The 544-nt window shown below is 53.1% G+C and overlaps 1 protein-coding gene across 1 annotated transcript in view; it reads left to right on the forward strand.

The window, feature by feature from the left end:
- The first annotated feature begins 341 nt into the window (after positions 1-341).
- The window catches only part of COIL (coilin), a 16,305-nt gene continuing 16,102 nt past the window's right edge, over positions 342-544 (forward strand). The window contains exon 1 of the mRNA XM_042782153.1: positions 342-544. This exon is cut by the window's right edge and continues 17 nt beyond it. Within this exon, the coding sequence (XP_042638087.1) occupies positions 342-544 (203 nt within the window).

The raw sequence follows: 544 nt of genomic DNA on the forward strand, positions 1-544 counted from the left end.
CAAGGTATGTCCACAGAAGTAGATTGCCCAATCTTCCTTCCGAGAAGTGACTGGTGGGTTTGAACCACCAGCCCTCTGGTTAGCAGTGCCTTAGGCACTAGCCACACCAGAGCTCCCACAAAAGGAATAAGGGAATTTTATTTATATTCTGCCTTAGCCCTGTCTTGAATGAAATTGAACAGAATCAACCAATCTCCGTGTTCTTGTAATTCACGAAGTTTGTTGTAGCCACATGCCGCCAGTAGGTGGCGCTCGTTAAAAAGCTCCAGGGGGCGGGTCTCCAGAGCACGCCTCTCCGTAGCGCAGTGGAATCTCTCGGCTTCCGTTGAGGTCCGAGTAAGATGGCAGCCTCCGAGACGGTTAGGCTACGGCTTCAATTTGATTACCCGCCGCCAGCCACCCCGGACTGCACTGTCTTCTGGCTTCTTGTCGACTTGAGTAGATGCCGAGTCGTCACAGATCTCATTAGTCTTGTCCGCCAGCGCTTTGGCTTCAGTTCAGGAGCCTTCCTAGGCCTGTACCTGGAAGGGGGGCTCCTACCCCC

Source organism: Orycteropus afer, unplaced genomic scaffold (assembly GCF_000298275.1).
Source record: "Orycteropus afer afer isolate SDZICR_OR568_19922 unplaced genomic scaffold, OryAfe1.0 scaffold00249, whole genome shotgun sequence".
Taxonomy (NCBI): domain Eukaryota; kingdom Metazoa; phylum Chordata; class Mammalia; order Tubulidentata; family Orycteropodidae; genus Orycteropus; species Orycteropus afer.